A 17,238-nucleotide genomic window follows, 5' to 3' on the forward strand; every position below is an offset into this window, starting at 1 on the left:
ATGTTCTAAGTTACTTCCCGCAGGGCGCTGAAGCTACACAAATCAAATCACATTCAGGGTTCATGTCTTGTATCAACTGTGGTCACAGAGTCTTGAAACAAGCGTTCTGTTGGCATCTGTCAAAAAAACTAAGCAAAATCCTGTCACCCATATAATAATAACAATAACAACAACAATAATAATAGTAATAATAATAATTTGCCATCAATCAATTGCAAAAAGCAGCCTTATTAGGAACTGCTTCCATCCTGCGGCGATATCTGTAATACCATCACATCTGCCTATCCCAGGTTCTTGGGAAGAACTCAATAGGTAGACAAAATGCCAGATCCAGTCTGAACATCTGTTTGACTGTGCAATGATCAATAATAATAGTAGTAGTAGTAGTAATAATAATAATAAAAAAACTTGGAAGGGATCTTGGAGGTCATCTAGTGTCCAACCTTGATTCAGAGGCTTTCCTTTAAAGCTCAGGAAACTGCAGACAAGCCCAATCAACATATGAAGGAAATCTCAGTTTGAGGCTTTTAGCTTGATTGGTAAGAAAAGTGGACAAAGGAATGGGAAACAGTGGAGGATTTTAAAAGAGGGTGAAACTCCCCCCCGCCCCCCCCAAAAAACCTAGCACATAGGGGGAATAGTCCACAATAGTTATATATTAGTTTCAGGAATTGATCGATGCCAGTAAGTTGAAGGGTATAAAGCTGTACACATATCTTGCCAGCATTTAAACAGTCCATCCAATCAATCTTGCAAGAGCTTCCTCTAAGATCCACTCACAGGTCCAGTGAAATCAGTGGGACTAAGAACTAGCAATGTTCCAATATCTCAGGGGCTGCCCCAAAGAAGAAGTCAAGCTATTTTCCAAAGCGCCTGAAGGAAGGACAAGAAGCAATGGATGGAAACTGATCAAGGAGAGAAGCAACCTAGAACTAAGGAGAAACTTCCTGACAGTGAGAACAATTAATCAGTGGAACAACCTGCCTCCAGAAGTGGTGAATGCTCCAACACTGGACGTTTTTAAGAAGAGACTGGACAGCCACTTGTCTGAAATGGTGTAGGGTTCCTGCCTGAGCAGGGGGTTGGACTAGATGACCTCCAAGGTCCCTTCCAACACTGTTATTGTGTAAAAATCCATTATGGTTATGAAGTTTCATCAGTGTTGACAAGAAAAATGAAAGCAACTCTTTTTTTATTCAGGCTAGTCAGCAATGGAGTTTTTAAGAACACAGCATACAAAGCAAGAGAAACACATGGGTTTTGTTTAGCATAAATTTTATTTTATTTTCATTCTCACAAACATCTGCATGTACCAATTATATCTAATGCAACCTCAGTGCCTCGAAGTCTCAGCTTTCTTCAACTCCCAGAATTCCTGAGCTAGCATGGCTCAGCTTGGAAACCTCCCTTTCCCCTCAGCATGGCTGGCTCAGGAATTCTGGGAGTTGAAGTCCATGAGTCATAAAAGAGCCAAGGTTGCCTACCGCAGATCAAGACCTTTTCCAGAATCTTAGTTCTTATGCCTTTTTGTCATGAGACCACATGCCAAACCATAATGGCAATCATCCACTAAAAATTCCACCTTTTTAAAAATATAGTGCATGCTTTTTTAAAAAGGTGGTGAGACTTTGATCATAGCCATTGTCTTGAATGTTATTTTACTACCCCCTTCTCCTGCTGGCTTTTATTTAACCAGGCCACAATGCCCACTAGATGGCAACAGATAGTCAGACAACTAACAACCCCAGCGTTCTAAAGGAGCTGGCAGATATTATCTCCAGAACCATTGTATCATATCTCTCAAAAATCTTGGAACACTGAGGAATTAACCTGAGGATTGGAAAACAGCTGATGTGATTCCAATCTTCAAAAAAAGGGGGAAAAAAACAGATGCAGGAAACTGTAGACCAATCAGCCTAACAATCAATACGTGGGAAGATACTGGAGAAGATAATCAAAAAAGATATCTGCGAACATCTAGAAACAAATAAAGTTATAACTAAAAGCCAGCATGGATTTATTAAAAACAGATCATGGCAAACCAATCTTATTTTATTCTTTGACAAAGTGACTAAATTAGTAGACCACACCTTCAACAAAGTAGATCACAACCTTGCTGTTGTTAATTGTGAAGTCGTGTCCGACCCATCGCGACCCCATGGACAATGTTCCTCCAGGCCCCCCTGTCCTCTACCATCTCTGGAGTCCATTTAAGCTCACACCTACTGCTTCAGTGACTCCATTCAGCCACCTCATTCTCTGTCGTCCCCTTCTTCTATTGCCCTCCATCTTTCCCAGCATTAGGCTCTTCTCCAGTGAGTCCTTCCTTCTCATTAGGTGGCCAAAGTATTTGAGTTTCAACTTCAGGATCTGGCCTTCTAAAGAGCAGTCAGGGTTGATCTCTTAGGACTGACCGGTTTGATCGCCTTGCAGTCCAGGGACTCGCAGGAGTCTTCTCCAGCACCATAGTTCAAAGGCCTCAATTCTTTGTCACTCAGCCTTTCTTATGGTCCAGCTTTCACAGCCATACATTGCAACTGGGAAAACCATGGCCTGGACTATACGCACTTTTGTTGGCAGGGTGATGTCTCTGCTTTTTAGTATGTTGTCTAGATTTGCCATAGCTTTCCTCCCCAGGAGCAAGCGTCTTTTAATTCCTTGGCTGCAGTCCCCATCTGAGGTGATCACAACCTATTTCTTGGTAAACTAGAAAAATGTGGGAGAGACAACATCACCACCAGATGGATTTATAGCTGGCTGACAAACAGTACTCAACGAGTAGTCCTCAATAGTACTACATCCACATGGAGGGAAGTAAGCAGTGAGGTACTACTAGGTTCCATCTTAAGCCCAATACAACATCTTCATAAATGACTTAGATGAGGAAATAGAAGGGGAACTCATCAAATTGGCAGATGACACTAAGCTGGTAGGAATAGCCAACATCCCAGAAGACAAGCTCGGGATCCAAAAAGATCTCCAACATGAGAAATTTAATGTGAGAAAAGCAAGGTTTTACACCTAGGCAGAAAAAAACCAAAGGTACAAGTACAGACGAGGTGAAACATGGCTCAAAAACAGTAACAGGGAGAGGGACTGTGGAGCCTAGTGTACGATCAGTTAAACATGAACCAGCTGTGTGCGGCAGCAGCCAAAAAAGTGAATACAATCCTTGGTTATATAAACAGAGGCATAGAATCAAAATCACATGAAGTATTAGTACTGCTTTATAAAGCCTTAGTAAGGTCATACCTGGAATGCTAGAATCCAGTTTTGGTCACCACATTACAAAAAAGGATGTTGAGACTTTGGAAAAAGTGCAAAGAAGAGCAACTAAGATGATTAAAGGCCTGGAGACTAAAACATATGAAGAACAGTTTATTTATTTGTTTATTTATTTATGAGACTGATATACCGCTTTAAGTGCAAGCACTCTCTAAGCCAGTGGTTCTCAACCTGTGGGTCGGGACCCCATTTGGGGTCGAACGACCATTCATGGGGGTCGCCAAACAAGGCTGTCCGCCATTTTTCCCCCTTTTCTTTGGCCACGCCCCTGGCACCCGGTGATGTATAAGTGGTTGGGGGTCACCACAACACGGGGAACTGTATTATGGGGTCGCGGCATTAGAAAGGTTGAGAACCACTGCTCTAAGTGGTGTACACCAGTAAGCAATGTATATATATATATATTTACATTGCCCCCAACAATCTGGGTCCTCAGTTGCAGGATTTGGGTTTGACTTCTAGAGAAAAGAAGGACTAGGGGTGACATGATAGCAGTATTCCAATATTTAAGGGGGTGCCACAAAGAGCAGGGGGTCAACTTATTTACCAAGGAACCTGTGGGCAGGACGAGAAACAATGGATGAAAACTAATCAAAGAGAGAAGCAACCTGGAACTATGGAGGAACTTCCTAACAGTGATGACAATTAACCTGTGGAACACATTGGCTTCAGACATTTGGGTGCTTCATTACTGGAGGATTTTAAGAAGAGACTGGGCAGTCACTTGTCTGAAACGGTATGCTTATTCTGATTGATTGGTTGATTGACCTTCAAGGTTCCTTCCAACTGTTATTATTCTGTAATTTTTTTAAAAAATATCCTTTTAATAATAATAAAGTTGAAACGGACCTTGGAGGTCATCTAGTCCAACCCCCTGCTCAGGCAGGAAACCCTATACTATTTCAGACAAATGACTGCCCCGTCTCTTCTTAAAAACTTCCAGTGTTGGAGCATTCACTGCTTCTGGAGGCAGGTTGTTCCACTGGTTAATTGTTCTAACTGTCAGGAAGTTTCTCCTTAGTTCTAGGTTGCTTCTCTCCTGGATTAGTTTCCACCCGTTGCTTCTTGTCCTGCCTTCAGGTGCCTTGGAGAATAGCTTGGCTCCCTCTTCTTTGGGGCAGCCCCTGAGATATTGGAACACTGCTATCATGTCCCCCCTCGTCCTTCTCTTCATTAAACTAGACATACCCAATTCCAGCAACCATTCCTTATATGCTTTGGCCTCCAATCCCCTGATCATCTTTGTTGCTCTTCTCTGTACTCTTTCTAGAGTCTTCTCTGTTCCATAGTACAAACCCCAACCAAAGTTGGACCTAGCAATCAAGACAAAAGGTGGAAAAAAAAACTTTTCAATGTTGTTATCTCGCTGACCAAACAAAATCTTAGTAAAATAAAATAATTTGTCCACAAGTCTCCTGGAAGATATTTTTAAAAATTTATTTTAACTTTTAGGATAACAAATCAGCTCTATTTATCTACAACATGATGAAATTATCAGCCGATACTTTAGCTGTTGAAAAAAAACCTTGTAAAATAGCACGAAAGCTGAAAAACGGTTAATCAACAAACTCAAAATGCACTACTGTCTCAGAGAAGAGCCCGCATATATAGCAATTTAATGCAGTTGACTGAGTGGAAACCAGAAACAATTAACACCAAGAGGCTAATTATAAAACACAGAGAAAAATACAATTTTGTCCAACACCAACCAACAGCAGGGGTCTTCCAAACTTGGCCCTTTTATGACTTGTGGTCTTCAACTCCTGGCTGAGGAATTCTGGGAGTTGGTCCACAAGTCATAAAAGGGCCAATTGTAAAGACCCCTGGCCAACAGTATAAATTCTGGAAACAGATCCTCTCCCCCATTCACATACATTGTAATTTTCTTTAAGATCCGAGCAGGACTTGAGCATTTAGAAGGCGCTTGTTTTCTTGTCACATTACAAGGCATGCCAGGAGAATATTTATAAAATGTCTCCCATCTTTGTGACCTGGATTCTTACCATACTGTACATTTCTTTCTTTTTTTGAGACTTCTGCAAAGGCTGGACAGGGCTACCAGCGTTACGAAAAACTGAGGCCAGACAGGTACTTGTCATGTCTAAAAGAGGAAACCGCAACCAGTGTTGTGAGATTCCTATATCATATTGAGATTTTAATATATCTAAAGAGCTTCACACCTTTAAACCTCTGCTTTGCTGCCCTTTAATCTATCCCTGGCCCTGGGCAGGTAGGTTTCAGTTCCCCAAAGCCCATAAGCCACGCCGGGTAGCCATTTGGGGAGATGAAAGTTAAAATGTTAAAATGTACAGGGGATAAAAGACTGGGACGAAAAATTGCTAATCCTATTAATAGGATTAATGACTATCTCTTTCCTTTGGTTATTAGGCAGCAATTTATTCAATCAGTAAATTGCAAATAAGTTGGTTTCCTAGTATGTATACATTCTCAAGATCACTACGTGTGAAACCAAGTATTTTACACAAGAAGCATTATTCATCCGGAAAGCAGAGAGAACAGAATATAGAGGCAGTCCTCAATTTATGACCAGTTTCCAGCTGCTTAACAACCAGCACGATGTGGCACTGTAATTCTCGTCGTAAGTCAAAGACCAGCTGTATATTTCTCATTAAACCGCAAAAAGAGTCCCCAAGGTTTTCTTAAATCTCACGCCAAACCCGGGAAGCAGATCGACCGTTCTAGTCGTCATTTTTGCCAATAAAGCTATGAGCACAAAAGCAATTGGGAAGTTTCGTTTGCTCTCTCTCTCTTTTTTTTTAATGAAAAGCTGGCTCATTAAAAAACATTTTTTAAAAAACAAGATGGCCACCTTCGCATGGGATAAAAATTTCAAACCAGGGATCTGCGACCAGCTGCCAACAGATATTGGCAGCTCTGAGATTAAATGCAGCCTCCAGTTTCTGCCCGAAAAATATATCGGACACCTGAAATCTCAGGACATTTCAAAATTCTCCCAAGTAAGAGGGAGATTATTACCAAACCCTCATCAGAGATGCTGGTTTCTGGCCTGCTTTTCCCTTACACCAGTGGTTCTCAACCTGTGGGTCGGGACCCCATTTGGGGTCGAACGACCATTTCACGGGGGTCGCCAAACAAGGCTGTCTGCCATTTTTCCCCCTTTTCTTTGGCCACGCCCCTGGCACCCAGTGATGTATAAGTGGTTGGGGGTCACCATAACATGGGGAAATGTATTATGGGGTTGCGGCACTAGAAAAGGTTGAGAACCACTGCCTTACACCATTTTTATTTCCGAGAAAGGTAATGCTAAAAAAAGTGGATGAGGTACTATTGCCTGTTTGAATTCAAAGCTGCAGAAAAAAAAAATATGTTTTTTTCCTCTTCTTGTTGCTGTGCATCTTCCCGCTGGTCAAAGATTCGGCTTGCTTTGCAGGTGGGTCTGCTGATGTTTTACCCGTAACCACTTGCGGTCGAAGCCTTCTCCGCAGAAGGAGCACTCGTGCGGCTTCTTGCCGGTGTGTTGGCATTCGTGGCGGACCAGGTCAGACCGCCAGCAGAACCCTCTCCCGCAGAAACAGCACTCGTAGCGCTTCTCCCCCGTGTGTCGTATACGGTGGCGGAGGAAACTCGCCGTTCCGTTGAAATTTTTACCACAGTCCTCGCAGTGCTTGATCTGGTCCTTGGGGGTCTGCGGCACAGGAGGTGGCTGCTCTTTCAGCTTAGGTTTCACCTTGCGGGGAGTCGAAGACAGCATCTCCACCTGGATGGGCGGGTGGCTCTTCCGCAGCCTTTTGGAATAACGGCACGGTGAGACGGTGTCGATTCTTCCTTGCTTCCAACGGCAAGCATTGGCTCTCCCAGGAAATACCGCTCGGAGTTTCACGTCTCCGTAATAGGCCCACTGGATTTTTTTCTTCTTGCTCCCGTTGGGCTCCTTGTAACCTGCTGAAAGGAAGAGTAGGAATATTCTCAGGAAAGGTAATCCTCGACTTACGGACGGCAAGTGGCCCCCAACCTTTTGGGCACCAGGGACTGGTTCTGTGGAGAGAGGTTTTTCCACAGACTGAACGTGGGGTTCGCATGTTGCCTGCATCCTGCAGATGGGGCTTCGCTTGTTTGTGTGGACCGGTTTGTGGCATGCCACAGACTGGTGCCGGTTCTTGGTCAGTGTTCTGTCCCAGCCTATTTGAGCGCCTTGTGACGTTCAGAAGGAGAAAACCTCTTCAAATCAAGCAGGCAGAAACCGCAGGACAAACCCAAACCCCTTTTATTAGTCACAGACCTGAGGAAAACAAATACAGTTCATCGCAACTTGATTCTTAACCCGAACAGTTGCCTTTGGCAACCAGCACCTCCCACACCTTCCCTTTTATTATGCAGCCAAGGCCTGGCTTCCTAATGCCTTCTCCTTTGCCTTTCGAGCCGCCCCATTGCATTCCTCTGTCCTACTCTCTTTTCTTGCTGGCGTTTTCGTGCATCCTGGGTATCTCCCAGCTGCGATTCATCTCTATCCCCCTCAGACTCCCAGCTGTGTCTCAGCCTGAGTGCGAATAGAGGGGCCAGGCTCCTCGTCAGACTGTTAAGTCTTGGAGCTCCTCAGAGCCTTCCTCTGACTCTGATGTCACTCCAGGCCCCCCCTCCTCCTCTGATTCCCCGGACTCAGCTGCCAGGTCCATGGGCTGACGAGGAACCACAACAGTCAGGGGGTTGGGGACCCGGATGTAGTGACCAAAGTTGCAACGGCATTGAAAAAAGGGACTGATGAGCGTTTCTCACACTTACAACCGTCGTAGCATGGTCACACGATCAAAAGTCAGCGTCAGCTTGGCAACTGATTCGTACTTATGACGGTTGCAGTGTCTCGGCGTCATGCGATCCCCTTTCTGCTGAGTGAAATCATTGGGGAGGCCAGATTCACTTAGCAACTATTACTAACTTGATGCAGTGGTTTACTTGACAACTGTGGTGAGAGAGGTCGTAAAATGGGGCAAAGTTATCTTAGCTGCTGTCTCGCTTAGCGGCAGAAATTTTGGGCTCACTTGTGGTCGTAAGTCGAGGACCACCTGTATGAAAGGCTGAATTTCAACAGGGTGTCATGGGATGAGAGAATAACCTTGGGAGACAGGAGGGAGAATGGCAGCTTAGTGTCTATAGAGGTTTTCAGTCATCTGGGTCATAGTTATCCCAAAGATGCTTTTTCAAGAGGCAACTGGACTTTCTTTTTTTTCTTTGAAGACGTTTTGCTTCTCATCCAAGAAACTTCTTCAGCTCTGACTGGATGGTGGGGGGAATGGAAGGATTTAGACTCCTTGCAGACAGCTGGACATTTGCATTCTTTTTTTGAAGAAGCTTCAAAAGAGAAGCGCAAGGTCTTTAAAGAAAAATAAAGAGAGTCCAGTTGCCTTGTGGAAAAAAAAAATCACCTTGGGATTAATTGCAGCTTAGCAGTTTTTCTCCATCTTGGCAACTTTAAGAGGCGCGAACTTCAACTTCAACCAGGCCGGCTGGGGAATTCTGGGAGTTGAAGTCCATGCCTCTTAAAGTTGCCAAGGTTGAGAAACACTGGCCTAGACCTTTTCACCCATTGTACCACTTTTTGGATATGGCAACATCCGAGTACCACCAGTCGCCTAGCAAGGTGTCAAAAACTTGATGACCACACACACACACACACAAAAAAAGAAAAAAAGTGATAAAGTACAGGTAGTCCTCGACTTACAACAGTTCACTTAGTGACTGTTCGAAGTTAAAGTGGTACTGGAAAAAGTGCCCCCCAAGCCACAGCCGAGCAAGACACCTGCCTGCCCACTCAGGGGCGCTCTTCCTCCTGTCCGAGGTTTTCATTGTTGTGAGCATTTCTGTTGAGGATTAGCAGCGGAGGTGGGGGGGGGGAGTGTTTGGTTTTTATTCCCCCTGTCTGCTGGACGGTTGCATCAGGTTTTGGTCACTTCACATGACCCTGGGACAATACGACCATCATAAATATGTATCAGTTGCCAAGCATCTGAATATAAATCACAAGACCCTGGAGATGCTGCAACATTCCAGCTGATCGGCGCTTCTTCTGGGCTCAGCAGAAGCGCCAGGATCAGTGCCTCTTTCTAACTGATTGGTGCTTCTTCAGGGCTCAGCAGAAGCGCCAGGATTAGCGCCGAGCTCCAGCTGGAGCCTGGTGCTGATCCTGGCGCTTCTGCTGGGCCCTGATAGCCCTGCAGCTCCAGCCATCTCTCGCTCAGGCTCGTGCGGTGCTGTCACTGGTTCAGCTCATTCCCCCCCCCCACTACCACTTTTCTAGGATGGTCGTGTACCACCTGCCAGGTGCCAATGTACCACAGGTGGTACCCGTACCACTGGTTGAAAAGCCCTGACCTAGACAACGATCAGATAAGAGAAGAAATGGGGGTGTGGAAAGCGTTACAGAAGGGATCCTCTCCCTAAAGTAAAAAGAAGGTAGGGGAAGATGGGTTTTCAGCCTTGCAAGATTCAATTACGGTAACCTTAAAATAAAAGGAGTGTTAATATTCATGCTGTGGATTTCCTGTCTGGACTGCCCGACAAAGGTGAACGTCAAATCTGAAGTCCCGAAACAGCTGATCAAGCTTCCTCACCATTCACTTGAACAATATTTTAATTTTTATGTACTTTCTCGTGCTGCCAGCAGGCCGTGTTCTCCATCAGGTCGTACCCAGGCACAAACAGAAAGCCAAAGTGTACAGAATTTGATTTTAGGAAGCCAGCTAAAGTTATCTCTTCAAAAACCTGCAGTGTTTGCTTTGTTTTTTTAGTCCACCTTCACCCCATGGTTGTTTTAGAGCGCAACTCCCAAAACCTGGCACCTAATGTTATTTAAAACACATATTAGCCCCAGCAACTTCCAGTCACTATAGTTCATGATTGAAAAAAAAAGAAGTTTTCCACTATTTTAAAAAATAGTAATAAAAAGTTTCTTACAGGGATAAGGCTGCTGCTGACTGTCTGCGCTGGCTGGTCTCCGTGTTGATGCCACCTCTGGTTTAGCCTCTGGTGTTTCTGGCTCCTAAAAGGGAGGGGGGGGGAGAGAAATCAGATGCCACTAAAATATCCACATTGATTCCAAAATTGTTGACATGACACTGATGGCAAATGTTTTAGAGACCGAGTGCCCAAACTGCAACCCAAAACCCACTTATGCATCGTTGAGTGCCGGGTGGGTGTGGTCCATTGGCTGGGTGTGGCCCATTGGGTGGGCATGGCCAACTGGATGGGCATGGCTGCAGTGGTAATGGCAGACTGGGTGGGACTAAAAAGTTCAATCAATCATTTCCAACTTTGCAAGATCTTTTTTTTTCCCCGCGAGAAGTTGAAATTGACTGATTGAACCTTTTTTTTTTTTTTGCATACGGTGGCGGAGGCCTAAAGAGAAAAGGTTTTATAAAACCCAGGTGAAGGCCTAGGACTGGGGCGATGGCACGCGTGCCCACAGAGAGGGCTCTGAGTGCTGCTTCTGGCATCCGTGCCATAGGTTCGCCACCACTGATTTATGAATGCTCTTTTGCCTAAATAAAGGGTATACACAGACGCGTTTCGGTAGCATAATGAGCCGTTAGTGGCACATTATGCTACCGAAACGCGTCTGTGTATACCCTTTATTTAGGCAGTATTACAGGTGAACTCCTGTTTGGAGTTTGATCCTGACTCAAGGTTTGATTGTTGGGGGGGTGGTGGTAATGGTGTGTGGCAAAATGGCAACACTGTAGATTGCTCAGAGATAGCTGTAGCGCACTGTGAAGCAGGATATAAGTCTAAGTCAGGGGTAGGCAACCTTGGCTTTTATGACTCGTGGACTTCAACTCCCAGAATTCCTGAGCCAGCCATGGCTCAGCTTGGAAACCTCTCCCTTTCCCCTCAGCACGGCTGGCTCAGGAATTCTGGGAGTTGAAGTCCACGAGTCATAAAAGAGCCAAGGTTGCCTACCCCTGAACTAAGGGCTATTGCTATAATATTAGAACGGTAACACTTCAGAAAAATTCACGTTGGGAAGTTTTCACAAACAATAAGAAGCCTCCCTTCACAACAGGGGCAGAAAGGAGGTCAAAAACCCATCACGGTCTGGCGATGTCTCGCTTAAGGACCACGTTGCTTAGCAACGGGGTTGCAGGTCCCAATTATCATTAAGACTGGACAGCCATTTGGCTGAAATGGTATAGAGCAGGGGTAGGCAACCCAAAACACTCAAAGAGCCACTTGGATCCGTTTCCCACCGAAAACAAAACACCGGGAGCCGCAAAAGCCTTTTGATATCTAAAAGGAAGATAACACTGATATAACAAATGAAGATAAAGGTAAAAAAAGGATATAAGCCAGTGTTTCTCAACCTTGACAATTTTAAGGCATGTGGACTGCAACTCCCAGAATTCTGGGAGTTGCAGTCCACATGCCTTAAAATTGTCAAGGTTGGGAAACACTGATATATGCAGTGTTATCTTCATTTTAGATGTCAAAAGGGTCTCTCTCTCTCTCCCTCTCTTTCTCTCCCTCTCTCCGATCTTCTGCTCACCTGGCAAGCTGGCTTCAAGCTGTTCTCCAACCAGCTGACACACATTCTTATTGGGCTAGCTCAGGTGTAGGCAACCTGGGCTCTTTTATGACTCATGGACTTCAACTCCCAGAATTCCTGAGTCATCAGAGCTGGTCTAGCTAGCTCTCTCCTGCCCTTCCTGCTTCCTGCAGAGACGTAGCAAAGGGAGGAGCCTTGCCCAATAAGCTTTTGAGCTCCTCGGAGAACACCTTGAGTCCACTCTCTTTTTTACACACAAACACACAGAGAGAGAGAAGCAGGGAAGCACAAGTGCCTCTCTCTGTCTCTATCTCTCTCTGCAAATGGCAGAGGAGGCTGGGAGCCACAGGGGATTGCTCAAAGAGCCACATGCGGCTCCAGAGCCACAGGTTGCAGACCTATGGTATAGGGTTTCCTGCCTAAGCAGGGGGGTTGGACTAGATGACCTCCAAGGTCCCTTCCAACTTTACTATTATTATCTCTATAGCATTTCCAACAACCAACCAGAGGCAAAGAGGGCTTCTTCATCTGCTCTCCCCTCCGTTCGGGCGTTTGGAGCCGTCTCAGAAACTCCTCAGCCAGACCCACAGCTTCCAGGCACGTGTCCGGGATGCGTTCCTTGACCCAGTTCTGCATTTCCCGGGGCAGGATATTCAGGAATTGCTCCAGAAGCAGGAGCTCCAGGATCTGTTCTTTGCTGCTCCTCTCGGCTCGCAGCCATTGGCAGAAGAGGTCCCGGAGCCGAGCGAGGACTTGGCGGGGGCTCTGGGCTTCTTGAAAGCAGAACCGGCGGAACGCTTGACGTCGCTTCTCCCTGATGGCGGCTTCTCGGCGCAGCACGGCCGATTTCACCTTCCAGTAGTCTTCCCGGTCCTCGGCGGACAGGGCGACGAAAGCCTTCTCGGACTCCTCGCTGAGAGCTGGCAGCAGCCGCGTCACCCATTCTTTTTTCGGCCAGCGGCAAGCCGTGGCGACTTTCTCAAAGGAGGTCAGGAAGGCCTGAGGATCCTCCCAAAGGGTGAGATCCTCCAGCAACTGCTTCTCGGAAAAAGTGTCCCTCAGGAACTCCTGGTACTGCGTTTCCCACAGATTAAGCATGCTCTGGTCCTCTTGCTGGTGGGGCATCTCCAGGGATCCCCCCATCCCTCCAGCTGGGGGGGCGAGAGAGGGCTGGGGGCCTGCTCCTAGGCCCCCCTCAGCTTGCAAACTTGGAGTGCCGTCCCGTAGCCCTCCTTTCTTGGCTAGCTCCATCTTGTTTTCCAGTTTGAGACGGAGGTCCCTTTTCTGCAGCTTTGCCCTCATCATAAAGAACCTTTCAAAATGGCGGCCGCCGAAGCAACCGGAGTGCAGACGGAGCGAAGAACTTCTATTCTGGCTGCCTCACAAAAGTTTGGAGGGCTTGGCAGCTAAAAAAAAAAGAAAAGGAAGAAGGAAAATATGATGATCTTTTGCAGATTTTTGAAGGATTGAAAAACACTTGCAAGGAAACCACAAAGTCAAATTTGCAAAGGATTCTTCTGAAATGGTTCGCTTTGCCATCGAATCAAAAAAAGCAATGGGATTCACATCAGGACCAAAATGAAGGTGTTGGATGGAGCAGTGTTTCTCAACCCTGGATACTTGAACGGGTGTGATCTTACATGTATGGCCTTCACTTTAAGGCAGGGGTCTTCAAACGTGGCCCTTTTATGACTTGTGGACTTCAACTCCCAGAATTCCTCAGCCAGTGTGCCTGGCTGAGGAATTCTGGGAGTTGAAGTCCACAAGTCATAAAAGGGCCACGTTTGAAGCCCCCTGCTTTAAGGTGTAGACTTCAATTCCCAGAATTCCCCAGCCAGAACAGCTCTGAGGGATTCTGGGAGTTGAAGTCCACAGGTCTTAAAGTTGCCAAGCTTGAGACACACTAGTTTAGGTTATTGACTAAGGAGCCACCCCTTGCTCAATGCAGGAACACACTATTACAATAATTGTTTTGTTTATTAAAATATACTGTATTTAACTTTAATTTCATTTTATGCACCCAAGTGACTGATAGGCTTCTCAAAACCGTGTGCCAGATATGTAATCTCACTCCTCAGTTTGATCCTCCCAAGTAAAAGGAATCTCATCAGAAGGCAGAATCAAAAATATTAATTTTTAAAATGCCCAACCTATTTGGGGCGGTTTCATCCTTTCCCCAAAGACAGGTAATTTCTTCAGCTCCAAGGAAGGGAGTGTGGGCTAAGGCTGGCAACATATCCTCTCTTGAACCCAATCAGTTTCAGGATTAGCATTTCAACCTCTCCCCTGAGGCTCCACTACCACCAGGTGCAGTTAATCCAGGCTAAAACCATTTGTAAAGTATTTGTATTCGTTAAAGGTGGAGAAACCTGGTAAGAGAGGAACTATTTAGCAAGACAAAAGGCTGTCTTTCCCCTTTTAAATAGATTTAGATTGGAAAGCAGTCAGCCACAGGGCAGGGTGTGTTATCAGAATAACAGTTGGAAGGGACCTTAGAGGTCTTCTAGTCCAACCCCCTGCTCAGGCAGGAGACCTTTTACAAGTGGTGGGGTTCAAATATGTGAACAACTGTGGCTGTGTGTATGTTTGCTTCCGGAAGTCCATTCTGGGCCTGGGCAACAAAAAATTAGCTACCGAACTGGTGTGAACTGGGTTGAATCCCACCACTGGGCTTATCCCATTCTTATCCTTGCAGATGCACACACACAAACAATTTAGGGAAGATCTTTATTAGGTCATCCAAACATTTATCATACTTTGCAGGAACTTGGGTTTTAAATCTTTCAATCTTATCTGCAAAAATGTGCCCCCCTCCCAATTTAATAACAGAGGGCATTTTAAAAAGGCAAATTACTTGCCAGGAAAGATTATGGCATAATAATTAAATATAGCGTTATAAGCCATCATTAACTGGATTTATATTTTATACCGTACTCAAGTTGCAGAGGTTCCCAATGATTAGGCTTACAGAAGATAAAACTTACTTGATGTAGTCATGGTTTAAATTAAATTAATTGGTGGTAACACTAAGGCTATAGTATACCACTTTTGCCTGTTCTCTTTTCGCCTGCCACTCGCTCAAACCCAGCGGGTCTGGCTGACCCGATTTTACAGCCCAGGGAACTGAGTTAATGGAGTAAAGCACGTGTAAACGCGGCTAGGGCCAAGCCGCAGAATTTGTACTTGCCGCCAGCCGGCATTAAATAGGCAGCGGCAGCCTACGAAACTCCTTGCTACGTGATCCTACGAGTGATCCACACAAAAGAAACTGCTTTTAAAAAAGGGAAGGACACGGGTTCCCTTCTTAATCGGAGGCCGCCTCGATGTGGATGGAGGGAGGCCGGATACGAAAGGGCCCTAATCCAACCACGCGGGGCGGGGGGCGTCTTAATGCATGTTACCACTATTTCTTGCAAACCTCGCCTAGGGATTTCATAGAAACGTTACTGCAATATTTATAGAATTATGAAATTAATATGCCGCCCACTTTGCTATTCAAAGCGATGTTGCTCTTCTTCTCCTCCCGGGCCGGACTCAAACCCAATTCCAACCAGATTTAACTTTCTAGCCCAATTTTCCACGCGTGAAATCCCAGATCGTGGCACGGACGGGCGGGCAATCCGGCGGGGAACCCCTTCGAGGCACGCTGGCAAAAAGTAAAAAAAAAAAAAAAAAAGGTATTTTTAAAGATAGACTGCCCCGAGCCATGGAAGGGTTTTATCACGCCATGCTTCTTTCCTTGGCCTGGATATTGATAAACGGAAAGGAATAGCAAGCATAAAATAAAACGCATCCAAATAAAGGGTGGCGATGAGTCCCGCAAGCAGCCCTCCCAAGCCCAGAGAAAGCGACGATGATCATTTGCACAAACCACGTTTGCTCCCCAAGTTCACCTCCGCTCCCGGTTGCAGCTGAGTGGGAAGGAAAACTGGAGGGCGGGCGGCGTCCTCTTTCTATTTGCACGATGCCAGATCTGGGTGCGAATTGAGCCCTGCCCGTCTTAAACTTTTGCACGACCCCTTCCTTTTCTCTGGCCCCGCCCCTTTTTGGGAGGTGGGGAAAACCTGGGCGCGACCTTACCCAAAACCCTGGGGATGGGGGATGCCATTCACATGTTAATGGGAAAAGAGAGAGAGAAAAGATTTGGGGAAATAGGTTTGGGAGATTGCCTGGGGCAAGGCCGGGTTTAATACGTCCTCTGCGAGGCACCTCCGATTTGATTGATTGATTGGGGCTCTTGTTTTTCCCATGCCAACTGAAGACACTAGATATGTTTGGTAGAGAGAGCGTCATTGGGTCAAAATCCACCGAAAGACCTGGCTTGTATTACTCCATAGTAATATTTCTCAGCTTTAGTAAGTTTAAGCTATGTGGACTTCCTTTCCCAGAATTCCCAGCCAGCTGGCTAGGGAATTCTGGGAAATGAAGTCCATACAGCATAAACTTGTTGAAGCTGAGAAACACTGCTCCATGCATTGATTGGTATGATCAGTGGTTTGTAAACCATAGTTTAAGATTGAATATGTTTTAGCAAACCACCCCAATGTGATCACGGTGAAGCGGTCATTAACTGCTATATAATGCAGGTGGAACTGTGGCAAGGAGGCCAGCCCCAGCCCGACATATATTCCTGGGAAGCTTTTCGTGACTGTGGATGAGGGATGCTTGATTCCAAGATGTACATCAGGAAACTCAGGAACACGGTTTGACAATTTGCATTTTGCAGCTGTGGAAGGCCTCTTAATTCCTCAGTGCAAGAAATATGGAAACGGCTTGCCTGCATTTGTGCATCATTTAACCTGGTTACTAAATCAAGACATTTTGGGGACTTGCATTCTGGATTGAACCAGGAACTAATAGTACAAATGGGTTCGGCTCACAGTAACTCAGATTCGCCCAAAACAAAAATCTAAGTAAACGGACAACCATAGTATAGGGCAGTGGTGGCAAACCTATGGCACGTGTGCCAGAGGCGGCACTCAGAGCCCTCTCTGTGGGCACACACGCCATGCCCCGGAGATGGCAACCATCCCTCTTCAACTAGGCGCCCGTTAATTCACTGAGGTCCCATGTGGCCGGATGCATCCCACTATCTGTACCTTAGGAAAACCTTTGCTTTCCTTGGTCAAGGATTCCTCAAAGAAACTGGGTGGAATTCTCCATATTCTATTCTATTCTATTCTATTCTATTCTATTCTATTCTATTCTATTCTATTCTATTCTATTCCATTCCATCTCCTATTCTATTCTATTCTATTCTATTCTATTCTATTCTATTCTATTCTATTCTATTCCATTCCATTCCATTCCATCTCTCTTCATTCCATTCCATTCCATTCCATTCCATTCCATTCTATTCTATTCCATTCCATCTCCCTTCATTCTATTCTATTCTATTCTATTCTATTCTATTCTATTCTATTCTATTCTATTCTATT

The 17,238-nt window shown here is 45.5% G+C and overlaps 1 protein-coding gene across 2 annotated transcripts; it reads right to left on the bottom strand.

Moving 5' to 3' along the window:
• Window positions 1-4,802: 4,802 nt before the first annotated feature.
• Window positions 4,803-16,021, bottom strand: LOC120319914 (zinc finger protein 500-like). Of its 2 annotated transcripts, none has more exons than XM_039369269.1 (4): window positions 15,694-16,021; window positions 12,305-13,206; window positions 10,216-10,300; window positions 4,803-7,206 (listed from the first exon to the last, which is right to left on the bottom strand). In XM_039369269.1, exons 2-4 carry the CDS (start codon window positions 13,103-13,105, stop codon window positions 6,674-6,676), a joined length of 1,419 nt encoding a protein of 472 aa, XP_039225203.1. In that variant the 5' UTR covers window positions 13,106-13,206; window positions 15,694-16,021; the 3' UTR covers window positions 4,803-6,673. The 2 variants fall into 2 exon arrangements, with proteins under 2 accessions (XP_039225203.1, XP_039225202.1); XM_039369268.1 differs by having other exon boundaries at window positions 4,803-7,209.
• Between the last annotated feature and the right edge of the window lie 1,217 nt (window positions 16,022-17,238).

The sequence above is a fragment of the Crotalus tigris genome, unplaced genomic scaffold (assembly GCF_016545835.1).
Source record: "Crotalus tigris isolate CLP2741 ecotype Arizona unplaced genomic scaffold, ASM1654583v1 scf7180000020992.475769, whole genome shotgun sequence".
Taxonomy (NCBI): domain Eukaryota; kingdom Metazoa; phylum Chordata; class Lepidosauria; order Squamata; family Viperidae; genus Crotalus; species Crotalus tigris.

What these genes read in the sequence shown, in the direction of transcription:
- LOC120319914 (XM_039369268.1), bottom strand. Translation starts at nt 13,105, where the DNA reads ATGATGAGGGCAAAGCTGCAGAAAAGGGACCTCCGTCTCAAACTGGAA. An exon ending in AGAAGCCCTCTTTGCCTCTG is followed by an intron (nt 10,301 to 12,304) that starts GTTGGTTGTTGG and finishes CCTCCCTTTTAG; the next exon opens with GAGCCAGAAACACCAGAGGC. An exon ending in TCAGCAGCAGCCTTATCCCT is followed by an intron (nt 7,210 to 10,215) that starts GTAAGAAACTTT and finishes TCTTCCTTTCAG; the next exon opens with CAGGTTACAAGGAGCCCAAC.